The sequence below is a fragment of the Lipophrys pholis genome, assembly GCF_963383615.2.
Source record: "Lipophrys pholis genome assembly, chromosome: 7".
In the NCBI taxonomy this organism is placed as follows: domain Eukaryota; kingdom Metazoa; phylum Chordata; class Actinopteri; order Blenniiformes; family Blenniidae; genus Lipophrys; species Lipophrys pholis.
Window position 1 is genome coordinate 31,484,605 of NC_137638.1, and position 18,005 is coordinate 31,502,609.

Below are 18,005 nucleotides of genomic sequence, written 5' to 3' on the forward strand. Positions count from 1 at the left end.
TTTTTTTTTTGTGTATGTGTGTTTGCTCTGTTGTAGCTAGTGACTCTCGAGGTGAATAGGGGTAACTCTGCTTCATTTGGGGAAGCATTGGGTTGGGGTTTTGTTCATGTGTTCGTTGATAGTCACAAACTCTGTTCTTTGTTTTCCGTTGGCTGCTAGTTGGAACTTTTGCTCGTTTTTTCGATATGTAACCATGTTTAGTTGCCCTATGCTCATCTTCATGACTTACTTAGGTACTTATAAATGAATAATAAGCTTGATTCCTTGTCATTGCTCTCTTGGAATGTCCGAGGATTGGGGCACCCAATCAAGCGGGGCAAAGTTTTTGCACATTTGAAATCACTCAAATCTGACATTATATTCATGCAGGAGACACGTGTAATAGCAACCCAGCACAGAAACCTTAGAGCCAACTGGATCTCACAGGTTTATCACTCACCTTTTACATCCAAAGCTAGAGGAGTTGCTATTCTTTTCAGAAAGACTGTACCTTTTCGCTTTCTTTCATCTGTAACTGACCCAAATGGCCGGTTTATAATTGTAACTGGGCATATCAGTTCACTCCCCATCACACTGGTGATTTTTATTTGGTCCTAACATAGATGATCTGGCTTTCTTTCGCAAAGTATTTGACTTGATTCCAGATGATGACTTAAATCATTTATTGATTGGGGGTGATTTTAATTGCTCTTTGGATCCGTACTTAGACAGGCTGTCTTCTGCCCCCCCACCTAATATTCTTTCTGTACAAACTCTTAATAATTTGATGAAATCCAAAAGCATAATAGATATCTGGAGACTTAAGCATCCATCTGATCGTGATTACTCATACTATTCTCAAGTGCATAAATCATACACACGGATAGACTATTTATTAGTCAATTCTAGACTAATCTGTAATGTTGATCATACCAAGTATCACAACATAATAAGATCACAGCCCAGTCAGTCTCAATCTCCGTTTATCTCTCCCTAATCGAGCTTATAGTTGGCGATTTAACCCATCCATGCTTACAGACCAGTCAATCAAGGAACACATCGCTCTGCACATCTCACAGTTCCTGGAGACCAATGGCAATGGTGAGGTGAGTGACTCAATACTATGGTAGACCCTAAAAGCTTACATCAGAGGACAAATTATTTATTATGAAGCAACACAGAAAAAGATTAAGAGAAGTAGGTTGGAAAAGATTGAGAAAGAACTACCAGCTGCAGAACTGGCCTACAGAAACTCTCTTCTCCAGTCAGATTACAATAAATTTCTTAAATTAAAATATGAATACAACACCATTTTGGGTGAGCAAGTCAGCAATCTTCTACTAAAACTAAGGCAGAGACATTTTGAGTTTAGTGATAAGCCACATACTTTACTGGCTAGACAGTTGAAAGGAGAACAGGCTCAACGAGCCATTATAAAATAAAATCAAAATCTGGTCAGGCATTAACAGACTTAAAGGAAATCAATAACCGATACAGAGAATTTTACTCTGATATCTATACCTCGAAATCAACAGCTACACATGAAGACATTGATACGTTTCTTGACTCTCTTTATTTGCCACAACTCGATGCAGTTTTTCAGGAGAGCCTGGACTCAGACTTTTCCTTATCTGAGGTACGAGAAGCAATCAAATCATTTCCCACTGGAATGGCAGCAGGAACTGATGGATTTGGGCCAGAATTCTACAAAGCCTTCCAAGATGTTCTTGCACCAATATTGCTAAGAATGATTCATGATGCATTCAGAACCAAGAAGCTCCCATCTTCTCTTAGTGAAGCAAAAATCTGTGTTTTATTAAAAAAGATGAAGATGAAACAGACCCTGGCAGCTATAGACCCATTGCTGTACTTAATTATGATCTTAAAACAATAACCAAAGTACTGACAAACGAGCTCGGAAAGCACATCGCAACTGTTATCCATTCATACAAATTGTATTTATCCAAGGAAGACACTCCTTTTGTAATGTTCGCAAAATTCTTAATGTTCTTTATGCGGAATATGGCAAAGGGGAAAAACCTGCTATATTATCTCTGGGTGTCCACCCTTAAGGCATTTGACAGGATTGAAAGGCCTTATCTATTTGCTACACTTCAAAAGTTCGGCTTTGGTGAATAATTCATAGAATGGCTAAAAATATTATATACTGACCCACAATCCTTTATATTAACAAATGGAGATAAATCCAGCCCACTTCCTCTGCAGTGTGGTGTTCGCCAGGGAGACCCATTGTCTCTGCTTTTTAACATTGCATTGGAACCTTTGGCAATTGGTATCAGGAAACACCCAAATATTAAAGGCATCGGGCTCGGTGGTGTGGAGACAAGTTTGGCTCTATATGCGGACGACCTTCTGGTCTGTTTAGCAGATCCAACAGTCTTTGTACCAATTTTATTGAATTATATAAATTCCTTTGGTAAAATTTCTGGCTACGTTATAAATTGGGGAAAAAATGAATTCATGCCACTTGGGGATCAATTCCCAGACACTTTTCTGAAACATTTACCTTTCAAAGTGGTGACGGACTGTTTTACCTATCTTTGATTAAAATTAACAAGGAATCCGAAGCATCTGTTTAAATTTAACTTTATAGAGGCAGTTAAAAAACTTAAGGCCAACATTGAATCCTGGAAGATGCTACCCTTATCTATGATTGGACGGGTTAATGCTATCAAAATGGTGACTCTACCAAGGTATTTATATCTTTTGTAAAACCTGCCCTTATTTTCAAATTTATCTTTCTTTAGGGAGCTGGATTCCATAATTTTACCTTTTGTGCAGGGCTATAAATCTCATAGAATAGCTACAGCTCACATACACAAGCCCCTAAAAAAAGGAGGTCTTGGACTACCTATCTTAAAACATTATTATTGGGCGGCTAGGTCCAGGGCTCTTGTCTACTGGAACTGCAGAGACAGAAACTACTGACAGCCCTTCATGTCTACAATTAGAAGCCTTTGCTGCTAAAAGCTCTTCATTATCCGCCCTCTTGTTTTCCAGTCCTGCCTCGATAGATAAGTCAATTCAGAAACATTTTGCATTAAAGAATTCCATACAAATATTAAACCAGATAAAAACTGCTTGCCGGACCCTTAGCATTTCTGTTTATGCTCCCATCTGTCAAAACAATCAATTCAAACCTGGACATTCAGATACAGTGTTCACAGTCTGGAAAGAGAGTGGCATTAAAACTTTTTTAGACTTGTACATTAATGGCCAGTTTGCCTCATTTCAACAGTTAAGCACTAAATTTGATATCCCCAAGTCACACTTTTATCGTTACCTTAAGGTTAAGCACTATGTTAAAGAAAATTGTCCACATTATGAGTCCTCACCCACCATTCACTGTTTTATTGAGAATCTCCTGCTCTCTCCAGATTCCAAGCAACTGGTAACACATTTTGTAAATGGTTTTTCAAGTCCAGTGTCCTCAGAACAAATCAGGGATGCATGGGCCAAAGATCTGAATTCGGAGGTAACAGCGGGGCTCTGGGAGGAAGTGATGTCCTGGATACATTGCTGTTCAATTAATTCACGGTACAAGTTAATCCAGTACAAAGTAATCCACAGACTGCATTACTCAAAAACAAAATTGAATCGCATCTTTACATCGGTGCCTTCTACATGTGACAAATGCACCCCAGCTGAAGGATCACTGGCACATCTTTTTTGAATTTTGTCCTGCACTACAACATTTTTTGGACTGAGATCTTGAAGTGGCTCTCAAAAGCTTACTCCAGGGACATTTTACCCAATTGCTTGCTTGCGATCTTCAGATGCCCTTCATTTGGCAATGCTCGTCGCTAAGAAACTCATTCTTCTGGCTTGGCAATCTATCCACCCACCCTGTTTCAAACAATGGCTCAGGAAGATGGTGTCTGTAATACAGATGGAAAGACTGCGCCTGGATAAAACTAGAATGAATAACAAACTTTTTTTGAGAATCTGGGGCCCTTTTCTGCCTCAAAGTAGTATTACTCCACCCACGTAAACAGTTGTCATGTCTGGGTGTGAACATGTGGGCTTTGCTCTGCTTCTAGAATTTCATATTGCCACGAGATATCCGAAAATCAATGTTGAGTTAAATTGTTAACTGGCCGCCGAAAAATATGACGCCCTCCTGCACCCGGCCTCGACACCCTGTCCATGAAGATCACAAACAAAAGGGTCGACATGGCGCAGCTCTGGCGGAGTCCAGTGCCCACCCTGAACAAGTCCGTCTTAGTGCCAAGTATACGGATGCAGCTCTCACACCATAAGTACAAAGACCGGATTGCCCGCAGCAGCACGGTCAAACACCTTCTCCAAGTCCACAAAACACATGTAGACCGGATTGGCCCATGCCCTCTCAATAATCTGTGAGAGGGTGAAGAGCTGGTCCGTTGTTCCATGGATGGAATCCGAATTGTTCCTCCTGTATCTGGTGTGTGAATGTGTGTGTGAATTGGTGAATGTGATGAGCTATGTAAAGCGCTTTGGTGCTGCTGTCAGCGAAAAGGCGCTATATAAGTAAGTCCATTTATCATTTATCATTATATGTATCTGAGGTTCGACCCTCAGTGGGAGTCTCCTTTTCAGTACCCTGACATAGACTTTCCCAGGGAGGCTGAGAAGTGTAATGCCCCGATAATTGGCACACACTCTCCGATCCCTCTTTATGAAAATGGGTTCCACCACCCCTGTCTGCTAGTTGGATGGCACTGTACAGGGTGCGAGCTACGCAGAGACAAAAGAGACATGATTTAAAACATGATTTGTGAAATTTTCGGGGGTCTCGAAAATATTGTTAAAATGCTGTTTTCCTATGCATTTCCTTTTTGTTTGTTTTCAGTTTTGTCATGATCATGTGCAAAATATGGTTATTTTGTTTTATTTCTATTTGTGCAGGAGGGTGAATCATCACTCTTTTACGTCAATACAGTTTCCGGCCTGCATGCAGTTCTTGTCCTCACCATTGAAGTGTGGGGGTGCTAGTCTTAAACGCCCCTTTAAATCAATTTAAATTTCAAACAGGGAAACCTCGAAAGTGTCGGATTTCCTAATAAAAATAAGCTGGGGGACTCTGAGGAGCAGCAAGAGATGATCCAGGTCTGTGGTGGCTTCTGTCAGAAAGTAATGTCCATAAACTGTATTATTAATATTCAGCACTGTGTTGTATATGATGGTGCTGAGGACTGGATCTCTGGTAGTCTGGACCTTTTTTTTCTAATTCTGATGTCATGTATGTTTGGTGTCAATTATTGGTTTGTTGATGCGTGTTAACATATTTCAGATGTTATTTTGTGCATGTTAATGTCGATTTGATTCTCGGTAGAGTTGCACTTTTTTTTTTATTTTTTATTGACATTCATATGACTTCCAGACAAGATGTCCCTGCAATGGCCAGGAAATTCATACAAAAACTTTAATTGTGGCTTTTTGTGTCTAATTGTGGCCCTGAAGCCACAACTGGACACCAGTTTTGGCTCAGTGGGGAAGAATAATGTATAGTGAATGTGTTATGAGTCACCCCCCTCCCCACCCTGAGGTGAGCCCTCCCAGAAAGCCCAGATACTGTACCCGATACTGTAGAGGCATGTCAACCCAGGACAGCCCTACACAATCTGGGGCATTAAGCAACTCCGGGCATATCTCGTCCACTCCTGAGGCCTTGCCACCATGCAGTTTTATGACCACCTTGGTGACCTCCACCAGGAAAATAGACGAGGTCACACCAGAAGCCTTCAAATTATAACATATAATTATCTGTAGCTCTTCAGCGCATTAAGAAAGAAAGAAAGATCTAAACTCTTCCTGTGCTAGTTACATTTTATTTGTCTATAATTTGGTAGGCCTTTACGTAGAGGGTAACTGTTAGTACACTGATGGTTTTAAGCCAAAACTATTTGATATTTAGTAATATCACACACAACTCTGAAAATGTGTCATTTAACAAAATGATTGATAATTTAATCAAAACCACTGCCCCTTTCCCATATTTTCCACGGCTCCGCCACATTCTGAAGCTTTCTGGTGCACCCCAGGGGAGGCCTGCCCATCCCTTTGACAGCCACAAGAGGACTGAGTTTGTGTTTTCATTGATTTGATTGGTTGGTGCAGCTCACCTTGTCCTGCAGGTAAAGGTTTGGTGATGTTGTATATGAGCTTCTCACTTGGAGTCTCCGAGTCCAGGAAAGACAGAGCTGAGGGAGTGATCTCAGTCACTCTATCCTCCAGAGCCTGCACACACACACACACACACACACACACACACACACACACACACACACACACACACACACACACACACACACACACACACACAAGTAAGCCTGTTTAACTCACATTTTTGAAGTGAAGTGGATAGTTGTTACTGACCATGTCATTACTATGTACAAATATGGACAAAGTGGAACTGTGAGATCTCAACGTTTCATCCTCTAGGTGCACAGCAGGTCATGTACGCAGTTATCAAAATGCGTGTTAAGACACCGATCCACCGATTTAATAACAACACTTTATTAACCGCCTTGGGGAAATTTCTTTACCAACATGTTTTTACCGTGACCCATTGGTGGGCGGCCACAGTATGGTGCGGCATCTGGTGTTGGTCAAGCATCTTGTTGAGGTCTTGGCCTGTCCGCAGTGGGGATACAAACCTGCAACCTCCTGTTCCCAAACCTGCCTCTCAAGCCACGAGGCCACCAGTAGGCCACGTGGTCATTTACTAAAATTCTGACACTACCATGATGTGTTAAAGCTCATCTGAGCAGTGACAATGGATATTTATCAAGCTGAAGGACTCAGAAGCTGCTTGTGAAGAAGCATCTCTTACCGTGATCTGCAGGTCACAGTCAGGGGCGAGCTGGGGGAATCCTGGGATTACAGGCAGGACTCCTATTGTGTATGTCTGGGCATCACTCTGTGTGAGCGGAGCAGCATCTGTAGAAACCTGCAGACAGCAAACACACATTACATGGTCAAATATGTCATCTGTCTTTATTCCTGATACTCATCATACATTCTCATCTTCAAGTTTGACTGTCACTGTAAATGTCTGTTATACAACTACACTGCCAGAGTATGCGTGGCATTTGGAGGAAAGAAAGCTGAACAAGCCATAGTCGTCTGTCAGAATCTCTCCTGAGTCAGACACTAAATTATTGATAGTGCAGTGGATTTTGTTCAGTGTGGAGACATACTGGATTCTTCATATTTTTGAGATTACAAAATGATTATTTTACACCCCCCCCCCAAAAAAGCAAAAAATAAATGTTTATCAGTTTTAGATCACTACATGAATAGCACACACACACGATTTGTTGAAGTTAATGATCATAAATGTTTAATGAAATGATAAAAGACCTGAAGTCTGATCTACTGATGTGAAATTGGAACTGGAACCATTGTTGTTTGTTCTGTGTCACAGCTTTAGAACATTTATTTATTTTGATTTTCTTTATAATATGAGACACTTTTCAAACAAACCTGTGCTTATCTAATAACAGATTATCATTGATTTCAACGATTATTCACTCTTCTGTCACACTTCAGGGATTGTTTTACATTCAGTTTTTTAACTGTCCTCTTCATGTAGAAACAGTCTCTTCACAGATCACGTTCAGACCATCTGTCTGGGATCATGCAGACCTGTGAGTTTGTTCTACAGTGTCTGGAACAAAGATGTGAAGGGCTGCGAAAGCATCCCACAAAAGCTCAATATCACTGAGCTTAAACTCTTCCTTCGTGGCAACTTTATCTTTCTGAAAACTCCCTGAATTCATGTTTTATTCTCAATGTGTGGACTAGGAGCTGAGCCTCACAGGTCGTGACTTTCATATGTGAAAACACGTGTTGTCCTACAAGGAGACACCTGGCTGCTCAGCAGCTCTATGGATCTTCAGCTCTATAGCTCTGCATCACTATGGCTCTGCAACCCTGCATCTATAGCTCTGCAGGTCTATAGCACCCCTGCTCTGTAGAGCACTGCCGGCTGCTCTACATACTGTAGCTCTGCAGCTTTTTAGCTCTGTGGCTCTGGAGCCAAACACACAAACAACTTTTCAATAAGAAGCAGCACAAACCTCTGCAGTAGTTTGAGGAACAGTAGCTCCTCTTACTTATCGGACCAGGCTCCACTTCTCATGTGAACATGCAAACTTGAATCTCTAAACATAACAACCATCGAGTTTAATGACATCCAAACATTCAGGTTTTCATCGCATCTGATGTGACTCCCTCCAGAGAAAGCTTCATTACAATTCAGCCCTGTGCAGCTGAAATGTCCTGATGGATGAAGCTGGGAGCTTGATGGGAAGTTTGCCTCCTGTTGTCTAACAGGTGAAGTAGAGTTGAGAATAAAAAAACTCACTGCCCTGTGATGAATGCTTCATTGGTTTCATTGGGATTGTTTTGCATTTGGAACTAATTTGCAAGTAATTTGGTGTCTTGAATGCTAATCAAGATAAGTCACTGTGGACAGACGTTCATTGCTTATGCATCACACAGCAGTTTGGCTTGCAGAAAAAAAACAAAAAACCCTGCAGTAACCCACTGAGCAAAAAGTTGTCCGAAAGACGTCCTCGGGGGAGAACAATTAAAGTGTGTATGTGTGTGTGTGTGTGTGTGTGTGTGTGTGTGTGTGTGTGTGTGTGTGTGTGTGCGCACGTCCATTTTTTTTATTTTTCCCCCCGAGCATCTGCTGTGATGTGGTTTCTACACTGACAGCTGCCATCATAAACATGCAGTCAGCTGGGACATATTACTGGAGTTAGCGGCAGTAACTGGAAATGGGTTCAGCCAAAAGTAAATTTAATAGCTTCTTATTAAACAGAAGAACTCTGCATAGAAGGAAAGGAGCAGAGAACAGGAAGATAATCAAGCCAGGACAGTGATGTTAGCGGGGCAGGACGAGAGGTAAATATTAGAACAACTTAAAAGGCTAACAGAGAGAACAAGGACACAACTCACATCCGTCACCTTCTCCTTCTTCTTTTCTTTCAAGCTGAGATGCTGTAAAACTAGAAAACCTTTGATTTTCCTGATGTACAGTGTTTGTTTTGCTTGGAGGATTTCAGACAGCAAAGAGTTATTGTTATTATATTTTTCTTGTATTTTAGAAACAGGTATCATCAGCTCTTAGCAGAAATGCTTCTGTGATTGTAGTTGAGAGACATTTCCTCAGCAGGCTCTCCATGACTTTTATTGGTCGACTTTGTAATGTTGAAGCCCTTCTTGAATCATTTCACCTTTTCTGAATCTCCTTTTTTCGCTCTTCTTTTTTCCACAACTTTGACTTTGTAGCGGCAAGCGAAATTCTGATTTATCTGCTGTAATGCTTCAATATGTTTGATGACTTAACATCACTTTTCATTTTGTGCTTCTCCTATCCAGTTCAATCCAATCACTTCAGGATGACCTAAAGCAATAATCCAGCAAAACCCACATTTGAATACACCTGTTTTCACTGGATGTGTTATTCTAAGCTGCAAAAAGCCCCCAAACAGAAAGGCCATTATTGGCTTGAACATTTAGCAGGAGTCATAAGGATCTCAGTAAAACAGGCCCAGGCTGTGTTTGTGCTTCAGAGTGCAGGTACATGTTGAGAAGGCTTGAATAGAGGAGTGAACACCATGCACTGTCGAGCCAAATGGACTGCCGCTCTGACCTGGAACTGGAAGGAGTCGCTGCTGCTACCCGCTCCAAAGTGACGGTACCAGACGGAGCCGTCGTTCACGTCCTGCTGGGTGAAAGAGGTTGTTTGTGTGAAGCCTCTGTCGTCGGTCAGAGAGGGACGCCACCCCGCCAGGGGACCATCAGCTGGCATGGACACCAGCACCACCTCACCTGGACACAGGTTTTTGAATAATTTTGATCAACCTGATGGAGCGTGTGTATTTTTACTGGTGTCTAACGCAACTGCTTTCTGAAGAGGACGTTACAGTGTTATTGGACAGATACCATGTCTGGGTTGCCCCTCCGGTGTCAGGACGGTATAGATGACGTGATCTGGGCTAACTCCTTTATACTCTGTCTGCAGGTACTTTTTATCCAGACGCACCATCCCTCCCTCCTTCACCCAGGTCAGAGGCACAGAGACAGTGTGGGGAGAGTCTCCAGACTGAAAACACAGAAAGATTTGATTCTTTAACGTCAAGGTAAAGTTAAAGGTCAGAGCTGCAAGATCATCTGTGCACAAATTAACACTTCTCCTGCAAACTAACCTTCAAGAAAATGCAAGGTGTTTTTGTTTTTTTCACTGAGAAATCTGATTTCAAAAACTGGGTGCAGTTGTTTCATGTGAGTAGCTCGATGCAAACTTACTTTTACAGTGTTTTTGATTCTAAAATGAAACAAACTTTTGATTTTAGGATCTTGTTGGAAGGTTTTTCTTTCTCAGAACAGTGTGACAAATGAGGCAGCATATTACATCTCAAACTTATCAATATCATAATATCCTGAAAAGACTGAATAGATAATATATTAAATGGTGTGATGCACTGTGCATTCAGGCTCCGCATGTCAACATTCTGACCAATCAGATGTAGTCTTACTGCAGTAGATTTTGTTGACAACAACAAATATTTCACTTTATTTAAACGTATATCAAACCTGGTGGCCACGCACATTTAAAAACTGCTGCGTTTCTAACATGTTGCTGATGAAAATGACACAAATGATAAAGAAAAAGAAAAAAACAACAGTTTCATCTGGTGAAAAATTGGTGAAAGAAGCAAAAGAGTACTGTTATATTTAAGTAAAAATTCCAAACCACAAAGACATCTACATTTTTTAGATCCATATTAATTAATCACAGGAAATATGGTGATAGTACTCCATTCACCGAGCAGACCGTGCAGACAACATCCATCTCCACATCTGGGCCTCTCTGACCACCTCTCTCTGCTTCTAGCACAATCCTACAAACCTCAGATCTACCAGACCAGACCAACCACCAGAACTGTTCAGGTTTGGGGGGGGCGAAGCCACCTCTCTGCAGCAGGACTGTTTCGAGGGCACATGCTAGGGGGTGTTTGTAGAGGGAGCAGATTTGAAAGAATACACCTAAGCTGTCATGACCTACATCTACTTCTGTTCTCAGGCAGTGGCGACCACGAAAACCATCAAGATGTTCCTGAATCACAAGCCCTGGATGAGCAGCAATATTCGGACACTGCTCAAGGCTCTGGACGCCATCTTCAAGTCAGGTGACATGGAGGCCTACAGCCACGCCCGGAGAGATCTGAAGAGTAGCACCAGAGAGGCCAAACAGAGGTACAAGCAGTGCATTGAGGGATTACAACAACCCCAGCAGTATGTGGACCGGCATCAAGGCCATCACAGACTATAAAGGAAGCAGCTCACAGACCAGGAGTGACAGCACACTGCCTGGCACCCTGAACAATTTCTTTGCATGCTTCAACACGCAGAACACCAGAGCAGATCCTCAAACCAGCCCTCTTAGTGAGGAACCAGCAATCATCCTGCAGCCACACCAGAAGCAATCTGCATTGAAGTGCATCAAACCCTCCAGAGCCGCAGGACCCGACGGGGTGCCAGGACTCACATTGCTGTCATGTGCTGAACAGCTAACGGGAGTGTTCACTGACATCTTCAACCTCTCCTTGCAACAAGCTGCTGTCCCCACCTACCTCAAACCCACCACCATCATCCCCGTGCCAAAGAAAGCATCTGTGACCTGCCTCAATGACTACCGTCTTGTTGCCCTGAACCCAGTAATCATGAAGTGCTTCTCAAGGCTCATCCTGTCCCACATCAGAGAACCATCCTTGCAGGTCTGGAGAGACCAGTGTGCGCATCAGCAAAACAGACGTACAGAGGATGCTGTCTCCATTGCGCTCCACTCAGCCCTGACCCACCTAGAACAAGCAAACACATACTCCCGGATGCTCTTCTTTGACTTCTGCTCTGCCTTCAACACCATAATCCCTCATAAACTGGTTCACAAACTCCAGGATGTTGGACCTACCACCTCAATTTCCATGTGGATTATGGACTTCCTCTCCGCCAGTCCGCAGACTGTCAGGATAGGAGGACATCCATCCACATCCATTATCCTGAACACTGGCGTGCCACAGGGCCCAACTCTGTTCACCTTCTTCACAAAGGACACAAAATCTCTGTTGCACAGGTAAACATCACAATAACACAAAGTGCCATAAGAACTTGCTGAATATGCAGATGAACATAGCTAAAGGCATCTAGTGTTTTATATCTATGATGTTCAGGCTATTTACTTTGTACTTCCTGTTTCATGGCGTGGTTGAAAATCTGCCCCGCCCCTAAATGGCATACAAGTAAAAGTAATCACATGGTTGTGATGAAGGCTAGTTTTCAGAGTTCTCGGTGAAATGGGATTTCGAGGCTATCTTTTTCCAATTTTGCAGGTGAAACCGTCGAGCTATTTTGCAAGTCACGAGTGTAACTCCCCCAACTAATCAAAGTTTTAGCCAGACCTGATGAGTGTGCAAACTTTCACAAAAAGTTATGTGTATTAAGGACCTCAAAAACGCATATTTTCGAGCTGAAAATAATATAATGATAATAATAATAATAATCCCTACCGTTTCAATAGGGTCCTATCCACTGTTAGTGCTCGGACACTAAATATCTGGACCTGGGATAAACTTCCTCCTTTTATTTCACAGTGTGGCAGTTGTGCCCGCCATCGCCAGGTTTACCCACAGAGGCACAGTGTCAGAGTTCCAGTTAACCATTCTTTATTAAATTAAAACAAAATCAAAATGCACATTCTCAGACATTACTGCCTCTTTCAGGCTCTTCTGTGTGTCTGCATGTTAACTCCCGCCTGTCACCCGGTGGGTACGTCCGAATTGTTCCTCCTATCTCCTTATCGATCGACTTTTCCTTAACCCCTGAAGTGTTCTGTTTAGCGGCTATGATAAGGACTGTCTGAATTCTCAATAAGCAAAGGAAAGGAGACTCGTTGCTTCCTTTAGAGCCTTCTTTAGCATAGGAACCACTGATGTATCCTTTCGCAAAGGAGACCAGCTCATGCTGCCCAGAATTCCTCGCGGCGACAACATTTAAAGGGACCCGCTCATCCGAGCATACAAGGAAACTCACGATGTCGGAGAAAGGGGGCAGATCATGTAAGTTACCAAAGCAATAATCTGCCTTGCACAAATTTAAATCATATAAAACCCAAATGCGCTTTTTGTAGGCCATTTTCAGAAACTTGTAGTTCTTTCCCCCACCACGGCAGACGTCAGTCACTTGCCCCACCGTGGCATTATTATGACGTCACTAAGTGAAAGTGTGGTCCGACTGCCACACCACTGTGATCACCTTTCACTATCTCCTTTAAGAAGCCTCCTACCACCTTTCCTTAACCCCGTGATGTCATCAAGGGGTTAAGGTAAAGTCCATAGATAAGGAGAAAGGAGGGACTTTTCTGACGTTCCCTGAGTGTCCGGGCAGCTCCTCCTTTATGAGTAGAGAAGTGAGGAGCGCACCTGTATCACATGAGGGCCTTAATCACCTCCGTGCCACACAGGTTCTCCTAATGTTGTCAAATGTTATGAAACTTCAGAGACTTGATTTGACATCTGATAATAACACAAATTTGAAGCATATTTTATGATTTAAATTCAACTCCACTACACCTACAACTCTATCCATGTTTTACCTCCACTGATGCCTTTGTTCATCTGGATTTCTTCAGGAATTAAACAAACGAAGCATCCTGATGGGAAAGAGCCTTCCATTGTTCCTCAGATGTCTCCTGCTGCTGCATAGTAATGGCAGTATTGATTAGATCTTTACTTTAAAATAACACTGTATTTGTACATGGTGAACTCAATAATATGGCTCAGAATTGAAACACCGCTTTGCAACAAGCTGATGATTTGTAATATCTTCAGGATATCAGGATTTTAATCTTGAAAATGTAAACTTTCAATGATACAAACTGGGAGGATTTTAAAAACAGAAGAGCGGTGAAAGTGAAAGCTGGAGGTCAGACTGAGGAAAGCTTCTGTGGAACTAATAAACTGTTGCTGTGTGACAGTTTATCCATTTGTGGTAAGAAAAAGTAAAACATTACATCCTGCCAGACCCATAACCACTCTTTCCTCATGTCTGTTTATAGATTTAAAAACTTGAGTTTGCACTGGGAGATGCAGAGAGGAGCATGGGCACTTTTATAGTTACAGATTCATGCAGACAATCCTCTGCAGGCCGGCACAACAATACCCAGAATTGTTTCTCCAAGTGAGCCGGATTAGACTGCCTGCCTCACACAAACAATTCATTAACTACTCTGAATGGTGTTGCTAGAGAGCCAAAGAATGACTTATTTTTTTAAACAAATAAATGAATACATTAACAGTATCCTCATCCTCCCTCACAATACTTTCTATGAAGTTGTTGGCAGCTGTTCAAAAAAACTAAATCAACAACTTTGCCAAGATGGAATCAGAGTCATCCATAAAACATCAGCCAGCAGTTGCTTGGTATGGCAAAGCACACCCAAGCCCAACTCTGTCGTGTGGTCCCACCACAGAAAGTATGGTTAAAATATAGGCGGGGTTGTGAACGATTGAGGGACGCATCGGACGGAGAACGCAGAAGTGGCTGACCAAGTAGTTGTCTGTGACACAGCACAAACTTTCTCCTTGTAAACAGCAGTGTCCAGCTCCTGCTGAATCTCCCCCTCCTGTCACTGAGAGGAGTGTCTGCACCTCGTTGAAAGACCGCCATGTTGTGTTGATCTGATGTGAGCATGTATGTGTCAATTAATTTCTAACAACTATGATCTCCAGCACATTATACATCTGAACACGTTTGAAAGGAGGTGAAAATAAATTTGCTCTTATGTTCTTAATCCACTGTGTTTCCTCTCTTTTCAGAACTGTTTCTTTTGTCCTGGTTTTTATCACAAGCTAATCTGAGTTTTTTTAACCTTTTACTTTGTTGTCAGTCTCCACACTGCTAACTTCCAGATAGATTTGCACATGATGTCAAAATGCATGCAACTTGAAAGTGCATTGCGTTTGACTGTTCATGCATGTTGAACAATCTCTATTTGGTGGCTCTTTCAAGCTCAAAGCATCATGAGAAGTCTGCTCTGAAGTGGCAAAGTGCTGTGAAAATGATTCAGAAGGACAAAGAGCACTGTTTGAAAATGAAGTGAGTTATTTTGTGTTAGCAACAGACAGACTGAACTGTTCTGCTGACAGTGGAACTGAATTAATAGGCTTCAAAACTCAAACTGGAGACACAATGGCCTCAGATTGATCATATTCATGTAGGGATAATTATTACTTTAATTCATGAGCATTATGAGCCTGATTTACCAAGATCCTGTCCAGTGTGCTGAATTACCTGCTCACACAAACTGACTGAAGTGATATCGCGAGCAAACTTGAGTTTTAAAATGAAGGCTTTCCCGCATTACCGCTTGAGTTCACCAGTGACAGGATGGAGCTCTGATACTACAAGCACAAAGAGAAATGAGATACTATTGGACATGTTATCAAATATAATGGAATGCAAATAAGTATGAATTAGTGCTGTCAAAAATAATGCGTTAATTTAATTAATAGATTTGAAACATTTAACGAGTTGTTTTTTTAACTCCCTTACCGGAGCAGCATGTGCAGCGTCTCTGGGCACAGCACCATGACTACAGAGCAGCATAACACTGAGTGGAATAATATTAAGGCAGAAATTTTCACTTTAAAAAGTTCTCTTATGACTGATTGAGAAAGTGAAAGTAATTAATTGTACTTTGTAAAGCCATATTTAACAACCACAGAAGTAATTCTGCAGCAAAACAGCCGGTTGTCATTTTGGCTGACCAGGAGCCTCCAAACTGCTAAAGCTGGAGGATATACTGTTAAAAAGTTAATTTCTACCCTTTATCTCTTTCCTTGGCTCTCCTGTATACTGTGTGTGTGCGCAGAAGTGTGTGCTTGTGTGCACACTCTCTCTCTCTCTCTCTCTCTCTCTCTCTCTCTCTCTCTCTCTCTGAGTGTCAGACCACCAACACTTTGAATATCAACATGCACCAATCACATCTTTGTTGGCTCAGAAGAGATGTGCTTCACCCCCTTGTCCCCACCTTGTCCCCCCTACCTTATGACTGACATGGACATGGAGCAGGATGTTGCTGTAACTGTGGCCATCATTGACCTGCAGCACAATTTGGTCCTCGGGCCCCTCCGACCCGTCATGGATGTACTGGATCTCTTCTCGAGACAGCTCGCCCAGCTTGAATCGGCTCAGTGAGTGATCGCTGTGAAGGTGCGTCAGCCGGCCGTGGTGGGGGGGCTCCAGGACCATGATGAGGACGTCTGCGGGGTTGTCGGGGTCGTCAACCTGCAGGACTGACTTGGTGATGATAGCAAGGCCGCCACGGTCCTCCACGAGTAAAGGAGCAAGGCTAACAACTCTGGGAGGCTTAAAATGAGAACAAAGAGGATAAAACATTCAGCGGGGAGTCTGATTCATGTTCGTGTCATATTGTCATGGTATTGTAGACATCAGGGAAAGATATTTTTCAAGTGCCCTGTGAGATATATATATATATACACACAGTACATATATATATACACAGTACATATATATATATATATACACAGTACATATATATATATACACAGTACATATATATATATATATATATATATATATATATATATATATATATATATATATATATATATATATATATATACTGTATATGTATATGCATTTCATGATGAAAAGAACCCAGACAGTGAAAAATATCAGGCAAAGAAACAGCATTATTCTGAGCATGTTTGATAGCAACACAGGTGGAGATGTACAAGCAGTCTCTGTCGAGGGTCCTGGTCTGACACACTCAACTGGAGTCAGATCTAATGCTTTTTGCATTACAGCAGCAGCTTGAGCGGCGGAGCATCAAACAAAGCTTGTGCCAGGCAGGAATATGTCGGCCTCTCCTCTGCATGTCTGTCAGCTGAAGTGTCTTCGGGCTGACATTTGAGACGTGGTGTGGAAAACACCCCAACACAGAAGGAGCATGTTGCTGTCTGTAAGCCCCTTTGCCCTCCATCTTCTGTTGGTGGGCGTTTCAGATGATTACTGAGCTGTCAGTGGAATTATTGCCAAGAGGCAGACTGCTGCAGCTAAGACAGTGTAAACAAAAGTGTTTGTGTACCATGTAAGTCATGCTCAGGCAGGCAAGCCCACCAGCCTGGTTTAATCTTCCCTCCAGCAAATGAAAACAAAGACAAACCCAGGAACACTCAGGTGGGGGGTCTAACCTGAAGGGAACGAGGGGGTTCTGGAGGATGAAGACAGGTTTTCTGTGCTGTTTTCCTCTTTATTTCATTGAATAGTATTCAGTGGTACAGGATGAATCAAAGCTCTGGATCCACACTAAAACCTGAGAGGACAAACTCAAACTTCTTCTTCATGTCTACATGACCAAGCAGTAAGAGCACTGAGGCTCAGATTTACTAAGATCCTGCACAAAGTGTGTGCATGCATGCTCTTTAGGTTTACTCTGATTTTGTGACTAGCACCATGAGTGACACCAACAACAGTTTCAATGAGGGTTTGTGTTCTCCATGCAGTGGAGGTATTGGTAAAGGAAGCTATCAAACATATCAGAATGAGTTAAAGACAGTGGAATTTCGCAAAGGAACAAAACCAATATGGGAGACTGTTATTAAGTCAAAGCTATATGGAAATACAAGCACGACTAAAGAGATCAGAAATTATTACCTAAATAGGAGTACAACACAGAAAATATCTTGAAATAAAGTTTACAAATTAAAGTGGTGGGGAGCCAGCTGAGGAAGTGTTTAACCTAACATGCAGCATGTCTGCTGAAAGGAGCTGAGTTACACCTCTTTTTAAATCAGGTTCATAACAGCCACACCAATGTGCGCCTTTTCAGTGGTATTGCATTCCATTTTGTATTGTATGGTAGTCTGTGAGAACAAACTTCTCCCAAGCTAGAACACACATTACAAAACGCATGAATCACATGAATC

General features: G+C 42.1%; 1 protein-coding gene across 1 annotated transcript in view; it reads right to left on the reverse strand.

The window, feature by feature from the left end:
• Positions 1–18,005, reverse strand: part of fras1 (Fraser extracellular matrix complex subunit 1) — a 442,407-nt gene that overhangs the window by 150,128 nt on the left and 274,274 nt on the right. The window contains exons 28-32 of the mRNA XM_080467793.1: positions 16,099–16,422; positions 9,940–10,099; positions 9,647–9,825; positions 6,815–6,931; positions 6,105–6,219 (exon numbers count right to left, since the gene is read on the reverse strand). Coding sequence (XP_080323919.1) covers positions 6,105–6,219; positions 6,815–6,931; positions 9,647–9,825; positions 9,940–10,099; positions 16,099–16,422 — 895 coding nt within the window. The remainder of the gene's footprint in view (positions 1–6,104; positions 6,220–6,814; positions 6,932–9,646; positions 9,826–9,939; positions 10,100–16,098; positions 16,423–18,005) is intronic.